This window comes from Boleophthalmus pectinirostris, unplaced genomic scaffold, assembly GCF_026225935.1.
Source record: "Boleophthalmus pectinirostris isolate CB_2022bp ecotype Guang Dong unplaced genomic scaffold, ASM2622593v1 HiC_scaffold_5, whole genome shotgun sequence".
Classification (NCBI taxonomy): domain Eukaryota; kingdom Metazoa; phylum Chordata; class Actinopteri; order Gobiiformes; family Gobiidae; genus Boleophthalmus; species Boleophthalmus pectinirostris.
This window is the reverse complement of record NW_026571404.1, coordinates 23,975,866-23,993,797: the sequence shown is the minus strand read 5'-3', so window position 1 is coordinate 23,993,797 and position 17,932 is coordinate 23,975,866. Positions and strand designations below refer to the sequence as shown.

Here is a 17,932-nt window from a genome sequence, read left to right as displayed (position 1 = left end):
TATTATCAAGTGGCCTGCTGGCTGCGTCTGCTGCTTGGCTAAACGATCAGCCGCCTAACTTGAGCTGACAGCACAGTGTGGTAGAGCGGCATTTATACAAGACAAAGCCCCAAGTTTCAAACCAAAATACTTAGAAAGATCACAAGACCCGAGCACTTAATGAATTAATCATCTCAGCTATAGCTTGTCATGTGCTCAAACTGTTAGGTAATGAACAGATTTCCTAATGGGATTTATAGTGAGCTTTAGAAACGCCAAGAAATCCTATATATATTCAGCTAAATGATTTTGGAAGTTTTACAAAATAACAAAATTGAGCTTGTACAATCTACTTCAATATTCTTGCCAAATCAATAGTTGAACCACAAAGAGCATTTTGCACTCTAAAGTGAATGGTGCAACTTTTCTTGTGGTTAGTATTTCCCAATAGTGACTCCCCCTCTGGTATGCTGCTCAACATTGCTCACATTTACAGTATCTGAGTGAGTATTTCTCAATCAAATCACAGCTTGTGCAAACCTCCAGCCCACATGCCGTGTCCTGACTGTAGGTGCTGCCCACAGACAGAGGGTAGAGTAAAACATAACAAAAGGCCCAGTGTATAGCAGAACTAATTGACATAGCCTGTATTTGGAGCGGGGCTGTAGGCTCACAGACTGATTATATTGTGGACTGTGTTGACAGCTGCTGAATTGCTCTCACCTGTTGTGTTTTGCTCTTGAGCTGAACAAGTCCCTGAACAGGATCTGTTGACACTCACACAAGGCAGCGTGTCATTGGCTTGATTGATAAAGAGGCACTTGTTGTGTTTTTAAGTATTTCTATTGCTCTCGCTGTGCACCCCTGATGTGCTATTAAATAACCCATAGTATTAGAGTTAGATCCATTCTTCAGTGCTGTAACTTGAGTGTTGTACTTTAGTTTTGACTGGACTGAAGAGAAATATTTCACCGTTTACTTCTTTGTCTGCTTAGATAGCATCAAAGTACAGTCCTTGCTCCAGTACAATATGGGTTTTGACTGCAGGCTGAATGCTATTTACTGTTGCTCTACATTATTCAAATGGCCTGCTTTCCCGAAGCCTGGAACAGCAGTCACTTTTTCATTACATGGAAAGCCAGTTACAACCACCCGCCACCACTTGACAGCTGAAGACAGCTCATTATAAAAAGACCCAAAACCCATGTTTGATGTTTTTACTTAGTGAGAGGCACAGCTATATCAAGCTACCCCTCGCAGGCTATTCCTTTATAAGGAAATACTGTCTCCAACTGCTCTCATTTGAAATGCCTGTAGTTTCTGATAATGTGAGAATGGAAAATGAGTAATTGTTGAAGAAATATTTCTCAAAGATACTGACTTTATGATCATATTTGCTTTTGGACAACACTTGCACCATAAAAATGTCAATAACTATATAGGACAGAGTTACAACAGAAACCACCGTGAGGTTTACAAAGACATGATTTATTGCTTTGGATTTTATTAGGCTGTGTAGGCATGCTCCAACTGCAGTCCACCCCCTCTGTATACACAGCTCAGGCAGAAAGATCACTATTTATACCCCTTAAAGACTGTTAATTTAAATGTTAAAATGCAAAACGTGTGGTTATCTCTCCAAATAACCACAAAACATGACAAATCTCTACACATCTGTACTCCAGATTTGAGCCCTGTAATGGTCGTCTTCCAGCAAACTGCTCCACTCTGTTGGTAACAAGCACTTCAGCCATTAGCCCTTCAAATGGAAACACATTTAGGCATCTTGGGCTCTTTCCCACTCCATCAGCGTGGTAGTAGTTCAAGTACAAGTTATTAAAAGGGCTTGGTCTACCTATTGAGAAAACACAGAGCAAGATAGAAAGTAAAAGTGAGTATAAGTCATTAAAATTATTAACTTTTGTTATTATGAGTGCGTAGGTATGTCAAAGAGGACTGGTTGTCTCTTAAGTCATTCATTCATGTTAATCTTATTAATTCATTACACATTAAAGGTGCACTGTTAGCTTCAAAGCAAAGTGAACAGAGGTGTTATGAACCACCCCACTTAATAGATGTTGATCAAAACATCTTAAAACAACAATGTCCTCGTTGACATTGATTTAAATGCTGGCCTAAATTCAATTCAGCAATCACACGCTCCCTCCATATTCATGTCCCCATTAATTTACTTACACTAACATGGCCCTAATGCGGCACGACACACATACCAATCAAGCTGATAAATACGGCCGATCTGTTCTTTGTCCTGCGTGAACTCTGAGCATGACCTTTCGTCTTTGTCACGGATTTGTTTTGGCAGCATGAAGTCATTGCCGTATCCGAGAAGGTGATAGTGCGTCTGCAGGACCTGGTGAAGTGGGCCGTGCCGGACTCGTCGCTATGGGGACATGGGCTGAAGGTGGAGCCCCTGAAGCCCGCCGTACTACACAAGCTGGGCACCAACGGGCGTCGAGAGGCTCTGCACCGCTACAGGGATACCACCTGGACCAGCGGCCTCAACTTCAAGGATGTGCAGAGGGAGAGGGCCAAGCTAGGTGAGCCAGGCATTTCACATACTGTCATTGTACGTAACAACCCATTGTTCAATATAGATGAAACAATATATTTTGAGGCTCATTATTTGTTACCTGTACCTTTTCGTTGCACTAATGGGGAAGTTTGTTTTTTTAATATGGTAAATTGTGAGCTAACTGATAAGTCATTATTGATATTAACTAACTGTCAAAGTGGATGCTTTTTATTTGTTGTCGCTCATGTTTTCTCACAATATTGTAGGTTTAGAAAACTTTACGGTTACTGTGTCAGTGGCATAAAGTAGTTTAATCAGTAGGCCTGTCATAATAATTAATATATCGACTTATCATTCAATTCATGACAGATGGAATAATATTTTTTGTTTGTCAGTATTTATTGTGGGGACTTTTTCATTGTACTGGTGAGAAATGTTTGGTTATTTTCCTGTTCTATGATGAGATGTGAGCTGTAGAAGGTATAACCCATTTCAGACATAAAATAACTAAGTGTTGCATTCTGTTATTTGTTTATTGCAGCTTATGTTTTTAACAATATTGTACATTTAGAAAACATTTGGGTAATGATTCTGTAATGGTTTAGTTTAGTTATTATTGCTTAACGTCTATATTTATTTCAGCAGTGTATCACACTTCAAATTTTCATATTGTGACATTTTGTACGTCCAAATTTGGCAGCGTGACAGGCATAATCATACAGGGTGGGCATAAGGTTATATAGTTATACATTTGCCAATTAGTTTACTTCGTTGTCATTGGTTGGACATCTGGTATTGCTCATACATCTGATTGTAATGAACCTTAGTGTTACAGTAATTGCCCATGCATACTTTTATCTTCCTAACCTGCAGTGATCACTATTTTTCCTGAAATACACGTAGTCATTTCGGTTCTTTTTGCTAATATTGTTCATGACTACAATATTCTGTTGGGTGTTTAACAGCAACAAAGTGCAATAAAAATAATGTACAAATGTACTGGTAATCAATTGAGTGGAACTGTTGCCCACTGTTTCTCTAACACTGTGAATGTTGTGAATGTTGTAATTGGTTGGCTATTAGCTTCATATCCGTGTGACTCTGAATAGTTGCCTCATGTATTTGTCGTGTATATGGCACCATTAAATGTCAACTTCTCTTTGACACTTAATGTTTGATTATTGCAGTCAGTCTCCAGGGTCTCACTGCTGTGTTAACCAAGACTCAGTCCTGAGATAAAGTGGCATGTCTCTGCCGATGACTCACCCAATGCAAATAAGAAACTGTGGCATTTAAGCCTAATCACAAAGAACATAATGTTCCCTTTGAAGCCACTTATTTTCTGCTCTGGCTGATGCTGTGATGTAATGCTTATGGCTCATTCAAATGACAACAGCATCACAATTACCATCTAGTTCCACATTATTAGTAAGCACTATAGTATTTTTCTGCCTTTGAATAATGTATATTATAATGAGGTCTGTGGGTGTAAAACATGCTATAAGCCTAAATTACCTGTCCTGCTCTATATGTGTGCATTGCAGAGCTGTGTGTTGTTCCAGGAAGTAAAGCCATATGTTTTTTAATGCGATGCCCTTGATTACCCGACATTGCTACAATCTCATATACGCAAAAGGACCAGGGATCGATAAAGGATGCTTTGTTGTTATTCCAGAGATCAATAGACTTTGATTGTGGTTGTGTTTCTGTGCATCAGTCCCTTTCATAAATGGATGCCTGCATCTTGATGATATTGTATTGCATATGAAGGCCCTTTTACAAATAGCATAGTGGCCGGGTTGTATGGATTTATCCACTGTCACAGTAATAACCTGAAGACCTGAAGTGTGGGTGCGGGCCACAGTGTGCACGTGTGCTGCTAATGAGCAGAGCTGCTGTTAATGACTCCATCAGGCTCTTTCTAAATGCACTTGTCACTCCAATGGGACACTGCTCTGAGAATCTGCACAGTCAGCAGAACAGGCCAGGCTCTGGCACGGCACCAGGGACATGCACAAACACACTACTGTCACACACACACCATTGTTCTATTGTTTTGGTTTGGAAATTCACAGACAACAAAAGAGCCACATAATTTACATCAAAATAAACATTTAGGAAAAAAGCTTCTAAATAATATTAATGGATGGACCTCAGTGGATTACAATAATAATGCTAATGCAACTCTTCAGCACTAGTAGTATTAAAGGTAGAATTACTGCTGGATACATGAGCCGTACAGGAGAATCTGAGAAGATACTTCTCCATAAAAGCATGTTACTCCTTCTGTGGGTTTGCATTTGAAATATGAAATAAACCACTGCGTAGCTGACTGCTCAACTGAAATATTCATAACACAGCAGCAGATGTAGAAGTGGCCTTAAAGCATCCTGTGGAGCAAAGTCCGTGTATTCAGTCATTTGATCCTAGATTAGTCAGGCTTTTTATGGCATTATTCCTGCCTTTTTTATGACAGAGGAATACTTCTTTCTCTGGCTTGGATTTGTAAACAGAAGTGCTCTAAGTTAGTGTTTGATGGATATTATCTGACTGATGTAGTTTATGATTGTTATTCTCAGGCACATCTTTAACTATGTCAAAGGAATTGGATTGTTGCTCATAACAGGATACTGCAGCTATACCACAAACTGCACACAAAAACATAGAGAGCCTCACTGCAATAAAGTGTGCCATTGTTATTGAGGGAAACAGTCCTTTTTCCAAATGTGTATCCGAACTGTTCCTGGCACAGCGCCAATGCGAATTAAGAGCATTTTAGTATTTGTCTCTCAGGCAACTTATAAAAATACCACCAGACAAACCCTTCTTCAGTAATAAAAAGGCTCTAGTGTGGCATCGTTCTTGATCTATATTTCACTGTGGTGGGAGAACAAAGCCCCTTTCTCCTGTCAGTGAGAGGGCTCAAGGAGTTAAAAAGACTTGTTGCAGACTGAAGTCATTAATTACAGAAACATGTGACCTTCACCGATGGCTACAAACACTCAAACCTGTGAGGCAGAGAAGACTCTGTGAGCATCAATCAAACTCCACTTCCACAGATGAGATGGAAGGCACAGGACTCTAAATGTGATACTACTTAAGAGTTTTTTGGGTAGTAAAAGTGATAAAAGTGATAAGATAATTAATAGTATTATATATTTAAGCACAGATAGAATTCAGTTTATTTAATTGTGTAATGTAGATTGTCCACTAAGTTGTCTTACATGAAGTGAGCATTAGAGCTTCTTTTAACAGTTCAATCCACAGGGGATAGCTTGCCAGAGAAGTTTACATTCTGCACCTCTATCTTTCCCCAGAGAACTGGCCTGATTCTTTTTTTTTTTTTCATTGCAGCCGAAATTGGTTTCTCGTGGTGTACTACGAAGGCGAGCGTCGGAGTGCTGTATCTGCTGATACAGTTTGTTGGCTTGTGCCGCTAGAAACAGAGAACTGTGGGTTAGAAATAATCACAAAGAAACCAGCACAAAGATGGTGCTCACTCAATATTATTTCTGTCTTTTCTTTTTTTAACACTTTAGAGAGTGGGCACGAGGTGAGATAAAAAGATTACACAAGGTCATTGCTCTTGTATGCTTTGTACACTGAGTGCCTAAATTCAACTTCAAGCAAATATCTTATTAACAACTGTTGTTTTGGAGAATATATTGATGTACCCAAACCTCTACTTTTGTGCTCTGCATTTAATCAGACTCAAAATTGTGAATTAAATTATTACTCTAATTAAATAACTAATATAGTATATTAGATGTCTCATGTACAGGTTCATTTTGACAAGTGAACACAATTGTTATTTCAATTATGAGCCAAATAATTGTGGTTTCAATTTTTGCCTTAATTGAGGAACCCTACCCTATGTCATAGTTAAAACTAAAAATTACAAACAAACAAGCCTGGGCAAACACACAACAAAGATATGTGTGGATATGAGTATCACTTTTCAAACTGTCTTAATGGCTGTGATGACATAATAGCCTTAGAAAGCACCAGGGACACAAATCTGTCCTGACATTCTCTCCCTCATTGGCCCTCAGCACTGGACTGGCATTACCAAAACAAATATAATGTACATAGGTCATAGTAAGTCATAGAGGGACATCTTTTAGTCTTTTTAGCTTGAGAAATGTCTTAGCCTCTAGCCCACTGATATAACACCTGATCCGTATGCTAGCCTCATATACTCCCTGCAATATTTCAGTCGGAACATTTCAATTTGATGCAGAGGTGAGATTCTGTCCTTTTTTGGAGACTGTTTAGGCGAGTAAGAGCCAGTGATAAGGAAACAGACAGTTGCAGCCTCCTCACGGTTGATTTGTCGCCGTGACAATAAGCAGAGAGTTGCATCGGGGGGACTTGGAGTGACTATCACACTGAAATGCTTTATGTTTGGACTGCACCGCAACGCACAGTGAGGGCTTCGTGGAAACAGATAAAAGGAACGTGTCACTCTGTTGTGTTTTGGCTTTGACAGATCGGACACAGTGCTCTAGTAAAACACAGAAGCCTGCTACTCCATTCACTCACCTGTTTACTTTGGCCCACGCACTTTCAGTTTGTGATGTGGTTGATATTACTGATGACAAAATATAAAGTTATTATTTAGTCCGTTTATTTGGATAAAGGCAACATGTAATACAGTTGACATACTTATTGTTTTCATTTTGTATTTCATAAAAAATCTTGTCTTGTGCACATGGTGGTTTAACAAAGTTATATATATATATATATATATATATATATATATATATATATATACACATACACACACACACACACATATATACATACATATATACATACATATATATCTATCTATATATATATATGTAGAGAGAGAGAGAGAGAGAGAGAGATGTGCATGTCACTGCATTTACACATTATTGTCATATCATCATGTTTTGTATTGTGATCCTTGTAACATATGTTTGTACATATGTATACTATGAAATTTTCAGTAATGTGATTTGCAACCCTAATTGAACAGTATGTTCAATTTATTTTGCTCCACTACATTTGCTTGACTTGTCAGGCATCACATTTATAAAAAACCCTACTGATTATTCCTCATTTGACATAATGGATTATAGGTAAATATGTGTAAAATGTATTGCTGTTCTTATATTATCGTGCACTTCATTTTAAAGCAGCTGTATTATTTACAAGCACTTATATCAGACAGCCTTTAATTCTACAGGCAAAAGCAACACCCTGCATAGGTGCATACTAGCATAAGTGTTGATGCGATATTGTCTTATAATGACAGTCTGTTATTGGGGTATTCCTCATATTGAAGAAATTCTATATTCATATCCAACACTGTTCAGCTATTGGTTTTGTATTGATTTCCCTTGTTCAGCAGCATATGTATTTGTCTCCTCAGCTTTTGTTCCTGTTTGTCTATATGCACTATCTCCTCCATTATGCTCAGACCTGTAGCGCCGCATCACAAGCTGTTTTTCCTCACTGATGTGCTCATATCATTAATTCCCTTCTGACTGTGGCCTGGCCGGAAGCCAGACAATTCTAAATCTGTAAGCAGTAAATTGTGTGCTGGGCTGGAAAAATCTATTAGATGTTTGAGCATGCCTTGAATTTGAATGTGAGCAGGAATAAAAAACACAGAAACACAATGAAATGAGAAAATATACTGACACTGACTGTTACGGCCCATGTCTTCAGTCTACACATAGATTCATTTAAATGATTCTTTTTAATCTTTTCTACCATTGTGTTTTTGATTAGTGATATGAAGACTGTGAAGGATGTGTGACCTCAATCTATAACCTAAAATACACAAAAATTATCATCCATTTTGATGTCTTGAACAATGAAATGATTGTAAAGCGTAATGGTATACTACAGACGTGTAGTTCTATAAGATACCTATTGTGATGATGGAGCAAATTAACATCAATATAACTAAATAAATGACAAAACAAATAAGAGCCCAGTGAGTTTTGTGGCTGTCACATCAGTTATTTTGCCTAACTATGAAAAATCTATATTGCATTTCAAATAGCTGAAATACGCTATTGGGCATTGATTCGAGAACAGATTAGATCTTCCTCAAATAAATTGCCTGACATTTCCTGTTGTGCATCGACTCAAGTGTTACTCAATCAGCCTATAAAGACATTTTTCAAATTTGTCCTCATCTAAACACTGCTCATTTGATGCATTACATCAATATTACTTTCCCTTCTGCATTGTTTGGCTTATTTCAGTTTTGGTTGAGACAGAGGCAGGAGAAATGTCCCTGTGCAGTTGCCGTAGGATCCAGGAGACATCACAGATTGTACAGTTAATATCTCTGCATATTTTATGGGCATGCCAGTCCATCTGCTTTATGAATGCATGTAAAACTGTCCTCCACCGAATGACTAGAAATCTGAAAATTACTCAAATGAACATCAAACGCTCATAAAATCAGAGCAAACTGATCAGAAAGTGCCAGTGATGCAAATACAACAACGTTATATGATGTAGTTATGTTATGTAGTATTTCCTCTGGCGTACTGGTGAAAGTCTGCCGTCAAGCTGATGTGCACATTTTATTTTGACAGGTTCACTCCAGCAGCCATTGTGTCCTTTTACTGATCCAAGCACTGCACAGCATAGTAAATGAAACTTTATATGCTCAGTGTTTTGTACTATATCTCTGAATAAGAGCAGTGGCGCTAAGGAAATCTATTTGGGACGTGAGAACAAATGAACTGTTGCATTGAATTCTGTTTTATTCACCCGCTGTGGTTAATGGAAGGAAAGGCTCACTCCGTCAGGCCCGTGTCAAGGTAAAAATAGCTCTCACTGTTGATTGTGGATCAGGCTCACAACATGCACTTAATATCTGTCTTCATTTATAAGGAAGGACTGATGCAACAGGGTCACAGTCTTCTCAATATGGAAGATTGACTTTCACCCTGTAAGAATAACATAGTTTTCATTTTACTGTGCAGAGGTAATGCATTTTTCCACCACTGATGGTAATTACATAGAGAGATTTGATAGATTCCAGACCTTTGGTGGAGCGTCCTGTATATGTGTGTGTGTGTGTGTGTGTGTGTGTGTGGAGGGAGGGGGGTACATAACTGCCCTTAATGCTTTTATTAGGCCAAAGAAATACAGATGATGTCATTAGTATTTAGTAGAACATGCCGCTGCAGAGGGTGTAATATGTTTTGCTTTCTGTTATACAGGCAGAGCGTTTGGAACAAGCGCCTTCACTGCAGACAATAGATCATTGATGCTTCTCTGTCCTCTTTCTCAACCTGTCAGTCCATTTCCTTGTTATGTTCTGGCCCGAGGACGACTTGGCAAAATGAGAGGCATTCAGACTGTGTTTTTCCCCTGGTTTTTCTCTTAGCCATAACTCAGGCGGAGCTGTTGTCTCATTTGACATTTTAAGGATTATAGACAGTTAACAAAGCCACACTTAAAAAAGTAATGTCCCCTCAGCGCTTATTACAGGACAGAGGCCAAGTTGGATTACAAAACTGTCATATTTCATAAATGAGACACTACCAAGGGATTAGGAAGTACAAAATTACACTAAATAATTGGAGTTACTCAAGATGTTTCCATTCCACTGTCCATATCAGTAAACAGTGTGTGACAGTTCTTTAAAAAGCTCTTAACATAAACAATAGCTTGCAGCTGACGCCGCTAAAAGTATTTTCCTTGAAAATGCCTATTAACTTCCAGGAAACTACATCAGTGATTATGAGATTATGGCAGAGCAGTTTGTATTACCTCGCCGTCACGGCGCGTTCATAGAGCCTCACATTACATTTTAATCTGTTCCTTGTGCCACACGGACACACTATGCTGTGGTGCCCTGATGATTCAACAGTGTAAGTAGTGGTTTGTCACATGTAGACCTGTCATGATAATTACTATATTGACTTATTGTTCAATATATGAAAGTTGTAACAATATTTTGGGGGGGTTAATATTTATAGTGTGTTGAATTTCTTTGTACTACTGGGAAATTTGTGGTTATTGTTTGGCTATACGGTTTAAGCCAGCTCATGTTTTTTGTAACAATATTGTGCATTTAGAATAGTTTTTGTGGTTTAAATGTGCTCCAGTAGTGTCAGTGGCATAAATTAGTTTCAATATTATAGTTTATCATCTATATTAACTACAGTAAAATATCACAGTTCAAGGTTTGTTATTGTTACAGGCCTAGTGGCATGTGAAAGAGCCTGGGAGCTGATCAGAAATTACCTTCTTGTTTAGTGGATCCTGTCTGTGTTATATGAAAACTCTAAGCACTTCAAAGGCTCCATTAGGACTGTGGAAAACACAATAGTTAGTTCTTCTTATGGTGTGGTCCAGTGCATAATCACTACTAATTACACAGAAAATACTTAAATCCCACTGTTAGTATTTACACATTAGCTTTTGTGTGTTCAACATACTTTATATCCATGATTCCACATAAACAAGAAATGTGAACAGATGGCGCTGGTTTTTAATGACATATTGCTTTCTGTAAAGTCTCGCTCTAAGCCACAGTCGAAAACGTCTCCCCTTGGGCTCTGCTCTAGTTGTTATCATCCCCTCGTAACTGTCAGGCCCCTCAGCCAAATAAATCTACTGTACACGCAGCATTGTGAGCTATAATTACTGAAAAGAGTTCAGCTTGAATTTACTGTATGTTGATAGAAACTTCCATTGTGTACATCTGCTGATAAAGATAAGATGCTCATAAGATCTCAACTTATATAAAACAAATAATTGAATTTGGTAAAAATAAATTGGCTGACATGGATTTAGATCAAAGGTCAGCAGCTTTCCATTGAGCCCTCATATCTCACACTCACATATCTTATTTTATTGGATTTGTTTTATGTATTTCAAAAGGTGCTTCACTATTACAAATGAAAGGTACATTTATTTGTGCAGTATTATTAGCTGTGTTGAGAATGGTTCTGGTTGGCTTAACTTGCTGTTTACATCTTTCCTCTGAGCAGATCTGGTGATCCAGAGCCTCTTATATAATGACAGGAATTCACTGTGGAGCCATGCTGAATGACAAGCCCCCAAACATGTCCAACAAACCCCTCCTCCTCATTACACAGTTACCTTTGGGGAGCGAGTTTGTCCCAAATAATATTATCCTTCCACTCTACAAACATATTAAATGATGCTGCCCTCAGAAGTATGCCTGACTTGATAATGAGGGGGCCTGGTTTGAGGAAACACACTCAAACTTTGATATGGAATGGCATGTAATTCCTCGCTTGACCCAATTCCCAATCTCCTGATAAGATTGTATTCTCTTCTCTTGTAGCCAACCTCCAGCAGAATCCACTCAAACAAGAGCACGCAGTCCTATAAATGATACATACGCACATGGATAGGGAGTGTGGGTTAAAAGGCTTTTCTAATACAGATGACTACATCTACAGTTTTACTTAACGTCTGTACTTTAATTTCAGTCATTATAAGGTCAAGGGAAAATCTGATTGAATAACATTTGGATATGTAGCCTATACCATATTTTTGAGTTACTACACTGTGTACTTATACCCACTTGTTTGTCCTTTGAGCTTTATAGCGATATAATACTTTTATGTAGAATACAACAGTATGTTCTGGTGTGGCGGTGACAGCTTCAGAGACACAGATCACAGCTGCCGATGGAGTTTGTGGCGTGACCAATGAGGGCTCGTCACCATGGATCAAGTATCTGGTTCTTGGACTTGGACCTGCAGCATTTCTTCAGTCTCACTCAAGTTTAAATAGTGATGATTAAATTTGCACCTTGTTGAGAGGTGAGAGATATATCAAAAATAAAAGAGACCTAAGAGGAAATATGCAAAATAAAAATCTTGAGTACAATCTAAAAAAGGTATAAAGAAATATTTTTGCACTTTACTTAAAACTCTACCAAAACCTTGACTGCCACATTTGAGCACATTTCAATTGGACTGCCACAGTATTGTCATCAGGATAATTTTTTATAATCAAGAACATTTTTTATGTGTGCATCACCCACCCCTTGCATATATTTGTGGTGCTTGCTTTGCTTTACTGAGTGGATTGACCCCAGACTGCCTTTAGTAGTCTGTATGCAGCAGCAGCAGCAGGAGAGACAGTGAATAGTGCTCTGGGCCAATCTAACACCCAAGTCCTTTATCTCTTCTCTTTAATCTCACAAGCACCTCATTTGGCCTTCATAATAGATAATAGGGAACATAATAGGCTGTAATGTTAAGATCCTGACTCATTCACAACTTTTCACACATTTTGAATATTAAATGCAGAATAAAATATTACCAGTTAATGCAAGTTATTCATCTATTTTCAATTTTCTGTGTATTGCCTGCTTGGTCATCTAATATCATGTAGCAATTTCTCAGATTTATTATGCAGACATATCTACACATGATGTCTTTCTTAAAAGGCAGTGTTTGTGTGCTGTATTCTAGCCCGGTAGTTGCAAACCTCCTGTTGTTCATGACGCTCAAAAGAACCAATTTGTGTTTTTGACAAGACGCCCCTCTGTATAATCCCTTCATGTATTACAGGACCAATTAAACACAAACTTTTCAATCTGGCGATCAATAAGGCAGCCGCTCTTATTGGCTGCGTGCCAGACACTTAGGACTGGAGCGATGGTTGCTATGGAGCCGCTCAGGGGAAAGAATGTTTAATGTAACAGAATCACATAAATCATGCGCTGCAAAGTGATCCCTTTGTTTTCTATTCAAAACAGTTAACACACAGAGCTGCTTTCTATAAAATATGGTACAGATTTATTTTTGTCAACCACAATATCTGATCAAGAACATCCTAAATGAGCCTGTGGGAATTGTGTTTTTTGCAGTCCTTTGTGACTTGTTAGGTCCATACTTTTCAATGCAGAGTCCACAGTCTTTGGAGAAACAAATGGAGGTGGAATTATAGAAATGCTGCATGTTCTTTTGTCGCAGTTGAGAGCTCCACCCAGCTCAAATGAATGAGCCACTTTAGTGCTTTACTATAATTAAGAACAGCCAGCACTCTCCCTGTTTGTACACCAGGCTCTCTGTACCCTCTGTACTCTGTCACTATAACATCTCCTCTGGGTGTAAATGCCCTTTTGTGAAAATATCATTCTTTTAGAAAAATTAACACATGGCCCTCCCTCCTGAACGATACAGTCTTGTACTTGTTTAAACCATATGCACCAACGCTCTTTGTTTAAATCGGCATGATGTAATTTACATGTAAATGTGTAGGCTATTTAATTTGTGTTTGCACACATATGTCACCACTGTCTTCACTTTTGTCTCAAACTTTCACATGACTTATATTGTCTTTAATTTAGCACACAATTGATTTACAATGTGTGAATTTATATAGATTCATTCAAAACATACATTAGTTAATATATGTTTTGAATGAATCTATTTACGTACTATATAATCTCTACTTCAAAAGCTGGGAATATGTCCAAGAACAAGTGACATCACAATGGTGAGTCACTGTTAATAAAATCCATTCAGTCTATAACTGAATATCACAGCAACAATGCAACAGCATTTCAATTATAATAAAACACAAATGTCTGTTATCTATAATCATGCTAATGTCTGATTTCCAATGGTTTACAATTAAGATTAATCATTGTTAAGTGAGCTCTGATGCAACAGTGACCATTTCATGTAAACAATAGTGTTCCCTGTTCTTAAGAGCTGCATACACAGATATATGGATAAACATTGACTGAACATGCAAAAACAAAACATTGTACTGCTGCCTGCCTGGGGACTGCACATATCAATTTGCTCAATAGTTTTGTTGTATACAGATGTTCATTAATTTGTATTGACCCTATGAAATAAATAAATACAAATAAATACATAAACATTGCTGCTGAGTGTTAGATAGGATGTTGTTTTAGTGATGGCCGCAGACAGACTGAGTCTCACCTCTCAGTCTGTGCTGACTGTTGTGGGTTATTGTGCACTTGTGTAAGCGCCCACAGCCTGTGACTGATGCCCCGCTGATCAACAGCCACTGACTCATTTACAAACACATTTGATTTTCTGACGCTACATTAAGTACATTTTACAAATAACACTGACTGAACACTCTGCACTACATTGTATAATGACGCACTCACATTGATTCATATTATAAAAATAACCATGTTTAGAAAGGAAACATGCTGTTTAATATGCAAGGTTATACAGGTCCTATAATTTTGCACATTTAACACAATGTCACCAAATAAAATGAGTACTTTTCAACTCATTGGCAAAAGTGTCATTGTTTAGGGGGCGAAATGACAGTGACAAGTTTGCATTGAAACTGGCTCCCCTCTCCTCCTTGTGCAGCCTGTTCATGGTGTCACTGACAGATGCTGCTGCCTCTTTATTTGGTCAGGTTTCAATAACATGAGACCCAGAGCCAGATCGGGCGTCTGCCTCTCTCCCCCTCAGTCCCTCACCCCCCTCGCTCCCTCCTCGCTCGCTCCCTCCCCCCCCCCCCCCCCCCCCCCCCACACACACACACACACACACACACACACACACACACACACACTCAGTGTGCAGAGCCATAGAGGCTGCACACGTCTCTAATGTGTTATATATTAGGAGAAGAGGCTAAATAGGAAGAGGCCCGATCAATACAGAGCAGCGGAGCGGTGACATGCACAGGCCTAGACACAAATAGTCCTGCAAATAGCTCAAATGTAATAACATTGAATATCATGACTCAGTAAAGGGGACATTTATGAAGAATCATAGTCATAATAAATGTCACATTTTGTAAAAAGGTAGGGTTCAGGACAGTGGCAAAATGAAAACTAGAACAAAACCATGTTGAATTTTAAGACTGAAATATGATTTTATATTACCATGTAATTAAATTTTTATTGGGTCATATAACATGATTTAATGTTTCAGTCTCTTAAGTTCTGTCAGTCTATAATTTCTTTTCGAAAAAGACATTTCCTTCAAAGTATTTTTTTTGTTTCCGTAAAACCAAATTGTATAGCCTGGTGTTCTTCCACATACAACAATGTATTGCTGACTGCTCTAAAGTTCAAATCAAATAAGAAAATGAGATTATTGGCTTTCATGCTGGCCGTTTCCCACCAGCCCCACAAAAGCAGCAGGCAGATCCAGTAAATTCCTTGGCCAAGCAGATAATGTGGAAATGTTGACAACAGCAAATTTGAAGCGCATGAGTGATTTAAGGACTGCACTTGGTGACATGAAGCAGCAGAAATGAGCACACTGGCCTAAAAACGGCTGTCACTCTGAGCCAGACAGAATATTAATGAGCTATTTGTCGCTCCAGTTATTTGATAAAAAACAAAAACTCTTGCTGATTGCTGTGCTTGTATTTTACACCATTGTAAACTCTGCAGACAACTGGAACACTTGATTTTCCCCTCATTGCAGTGAATGAATTTCTTGTCTCATGGAGCGTTTCATGGAATTTGGTTATAATTTATCTTGGTTGTTGAGGGCAGTTTCAGCATTTTCTATTGCTATAATTAGACAGAATGTTTTGTATTTTCTTCCATATGTAACACATTGTCAGAACATGTTGCCATCCTTCATTTCCAGTTTCTGTTTTTCTCATTTAATAGCTAACTATTAAACCATTTCCTTTCCATTCTTAAACACCATCAGCAAATATCAGATCTACTGCGTGCAGTTAAATATAATTTAGCCATATTTATGAATTGAAATGTGTGCACATATATCACAGTGGGCTGCAGTGTGATTTGTAATTTTATTGCTCACTGTATATCATATGACATGCTAATGGCTTTAGCAGACTGCGGCACACACCACACTCGCACTAAGCTCTTTTCATGTTAACTCAGTTTTTACCTTTTTAAGTGAGAGCAGATCACTACATAGCTAGGCAAAGCAGGGTTTCAGCACCTCATGGAAAATGTGTGTTTTGAAAGGATGGTCCACTATGGATTTTTATTAATTAATTATTTAAATTTAAACAGATACCAATATCTAATATTTGTCTTGCTGTTTTGATCAATGACTTATATTAATGATATAAATATTAGAATTTCTATAGCAAGGTCACATTGACGCTGTAGTTCTGAAATTAACTGTGCTGTCACTGTGCAGTTCTTTCTGTTCTAATCAATACGTTTAGAAAGCCTCGTCCTCTCATGCTTAGGGCTCGGCAATTTAGCAGTTATTTTTGGTTTATTGCAGCTCTTTGAATGAGGGACAGGTGATTTAACCAATCACAGTGAAGTGCGAACTTTGCAAAGCACTAGAGGACTTTATTTACTTAGTAATAACGAGATACTAAAACTGGATGCTTAACAGTGAAATTGTGATCTTGGCTTTAAAAAATTGTCTTTTTTGGCATATTGCCCACCCCTACTCATACCTGGGTTTATTTTCACTACATGCTTTTCTGAAAGAATAACATCACTGCAGTCGGTTTGTTTAAAGAAAGCCAACAGCAGTGCTAATTTAATTTGATTTTTTTTTTTTTTTGGACTGAGAAGAGAAAGGGCTGAGAAACAACCTTATCTCTCTGCTGATTCTTACCGAACAGAAAAGTGTGTTTTAAAAGCTGAACTGGGTGAGATTGAGGGCGACTGAAAAAGACAATGGCAAAAGAACAATAATGTTTTGACTTTGTGCCACCAGAGTCATTTTAAAAGCATTTATAGCTTCAAATGACTTTAACAGACCATCCTTTTTCATAATCGTCTGCAGGGCACAGGGGGTGGACAGTTTCAGACTTTATGTAGTTACAAGTGACCCCCATTATAACCAGAGCTAGGTAAAAGCACTTGGACTGTGTGTAGTCGCATTTCAATTTGCAAATATTGGAATTGTTTCAGTGAGGCATCTTTAGAATTCAGGATATGAGAAAAAGATGCACTTAAACCTGTTGTTACTTACTATTGCCTCACTATGAAGTCATGCGAGTCAACCGTGTTTCATCTGAATCTTGAAGTATAAAAAAAAGACACAAATCTAATCACCACTGCATTGAAAGTAACAGTGCTCTCTGACTGAACTATACACAACATCTATGACACATATGTGATCATGCTTAGTATTAGTCCTGGGAGTAGGGTTATCCATACTGTCCGTCACAGTAACAAATTTTGAAGTACGATTTATTTCTGAAGAAAATATAAATGATAAGAAATAATATTGAAACAAATTTGTGCCACTATATGACACAATAACTTTAAATCCCCCCCAAAACATATTCTGAATGTACATTATTGTTAAAAAAAACCAAAACAAAACATGAGCTGCAATAAACACTAATTAGTTTGTATCTAAAATCATAATCAGAGAAGTTACCTTGCAGGAGTTGACCTTCAACTGCTGCAAAAAGAACCAAAAAATCCTCACTAGCATGAAAAATGTACACACTATGCGTACATATATATATATA

The 17,932-nt window shown here is 38.0% G+C and overlaps 1 protein-coding gene across 1 annotated transcript in view; it reads left to right on the top strand.

Moving 5' to 3' along the window:
* The window catches only part of arid5b (AT-rich interaction domain 5B), a 65,491-nt gene that overhangs the window by 6,142 nt on the left and 41,417 nt on the right, over nucleotides 1-17,932 (top strand). The window contains exon 3 of the mRNA XM_020921343.2: nucleotides 2,303-2,537. Within this exon, the coding sequence (XP_020777002.1) occupies nucleotides 2,303-2,537 (235 nt within the window). The remainder of the gene's footprint in view (nucleotides 1-2,302; nucleotides 2,538-17,932) is intronic.